The sequence below is a fragment of the Malurus melanocephalus genome, unplaced genomic scaffold, assembly GCF_030028575.1.
Source record: "Malurus melanocephalus ecotype Western Australia unplaced genomic scaffold, MMel_1.1 scaffold_1511, whole genome shotgun sequence".
NCBI lineage: Eukaryota > Metazoa > Chordata > Aves > Passeriformes > Maluridae > Malurus > Malurus melanocephalus.
The window spans coordinates 12,002-13,472 of NW_026624743.1; the positions used below are offsets into that span (position 1 = coordinate 12,002).

At 61.3% G+C, this 1,471-nt stretch overlaps 2 protein-coding genes across 2 annotated transcripts in view; one reads left to right on the forward strand and one right to left on the reverse strand.

Moving 5' to 3' along the window:
- The first annotated feature begins 92 nt into the window (after positions 1 to 92).
- LOC130587081 (death domain-containing protein CRADD-like) lies at positions 93 to 1,462 on the forward strand. The gene is made up of 2 exons (XM_057388035.1): positions 93 to 155; positions 607 to 1,462. Exon 2 carries the CDS (start codon positions 643 to 645, stop codon positions 1,261 to 1,263), a length of 621 nt encoding a protein of 206 aa, XP_057244018.1. The 5' UTR covers positions 93 to 155; positions 607 to 642; the 3' UTR covers positions 1,264 to 1,462.
- Positions 1,426 to 1,471, reverse strand: part of LOC130587082 (cysteine sulfinic acid decarboxylase-like) — an 8,400-nt gene continuing 8,354 nt past the window's right edge. Inside the window, exon 13 of the mRNA XM_057388036.1 lies at positions 1,426 to 1,431. Coding sequence (XP_057244019.1) covers positions 1,426 to 1,431 — 6 coding nt within the window. The remainder of the gene's footprint in view (positions 1,432 to 1,471) is intronic.

Sequence of the window (1,471 nt, forward strand, 5' to 3'; positions counted from 1 at the left end):
AGCCACGCCCCCACGCCGCGCGCCCGGCGCGGTTCGAACCAAGCCCCGCCCCCGTTGCCATGGCAGCCGCTGTGGCGGGAGCGAGGCCACGCCCCTCGCGCGGGCTCTGGCGGCGCCCTGAGCGCGGAACCGCCGCTGAACCGGAGCTGGGCGCGGTGAGAGCGGGGGCTCGGAGTGAAAACGGGGGGTTTGGGGGGAGAACGGTGGGCACCCGGACCACCGGGGGACAGCGGAGCCGGCTCGGGATGGAGTGGMACCGGGAGCACGGMGAGATCGTGRGGAMCCGGAACAAAGGGCATTARCCACACGGCGGGGACAKCGGGAGGGACATCGAGGGGAGCCAGGACRGAGTGGGGGCAYTGGGGTGACATTGGGGGTTCCAGGGCCAGGGCAGGGTGCGGTGCTCTCGGGGGACACTGGGAGGGCTCAGTGGCGGGGCAGGSTGGGGGCACTGGTGGCACCAGGAAGGCCCTCATGGGGGATGGTGGCCCATCTGCCCCCCATCTGTGGAGCACAGGGTGACCCCTTTCCACCTCCACCCCGAAATATTGGGGCCCAGTTTTTGGGGCGCACAGTGACCCCTCTCTCCCAACCTTTGCGTGCCAGGAGTGACCCGTTTTCCCCGCGGGATTTTTTGCTCCGATGGCGAGGGACGAGCGGGTGACGCTGCTGGAGGTGCACCAGGCGCTCCCGGAGGAGCAATTCCAGAGCCTSAAGTTTCTGCTGGAAGGGCAAGTTCCTGCCGGGATTCTGCTCCCGGCATCGCGCCCCGAGTTGTGCCGGATCCTCCTCCAGCGCTTCCCAGGGAATTCCCTGCGTGTGACCGGCGGGATCCTGCGGCAGCTCGGCCGTCTGGACCTCATTCAGCGCTTCCAGCTGCCCCTGGAAGAGCAAATCCCAGAGGAAACKCCCAGGAAACCCAATGGGGACACCCCCACTCCAGGATGTCATCCTGGTGGGATTCCAGCTCCASCCGTGAATCCCCGGCGCTTGACGGAGAAGGATTTGATGCAAATTGCCCAAAGATTGGGAAAGGAGTGGCAGGAAGTGGGAATTCTGCACCTAGGGCTGGAGCGGAGCCGGCTGGAGCAGATCCAGGAGGAAAATCCCGGCAATCCCGTCCTGTGGAATTTTGAGATGCTGCGGGAGTGGCGGCGGCGGGAGCGACATGAGGCCACAGTGTCCCAGCTCCGATCCCAACTCGAGCCTGCCCGGCTTGATCCTGCAATCCTCGACTTCCTGCAGAGCCTCCAGGGGGATTGAAGGACCCCCAAATCCCATTGCAAGGATTTATACAAAATATACAAATATTGTATACAATTTATACAAAATAATGTATACAATTTATACAAAATTGGGACCATTAAATACTGTTTTATTCCCTGAGTGTGGAATTTTGGGATCAAGTATGAAGAATTCCCATCTTTATTCCTGATTTAAAGATTCCAGAAGGAAGTCAAGGCTCTGCTCC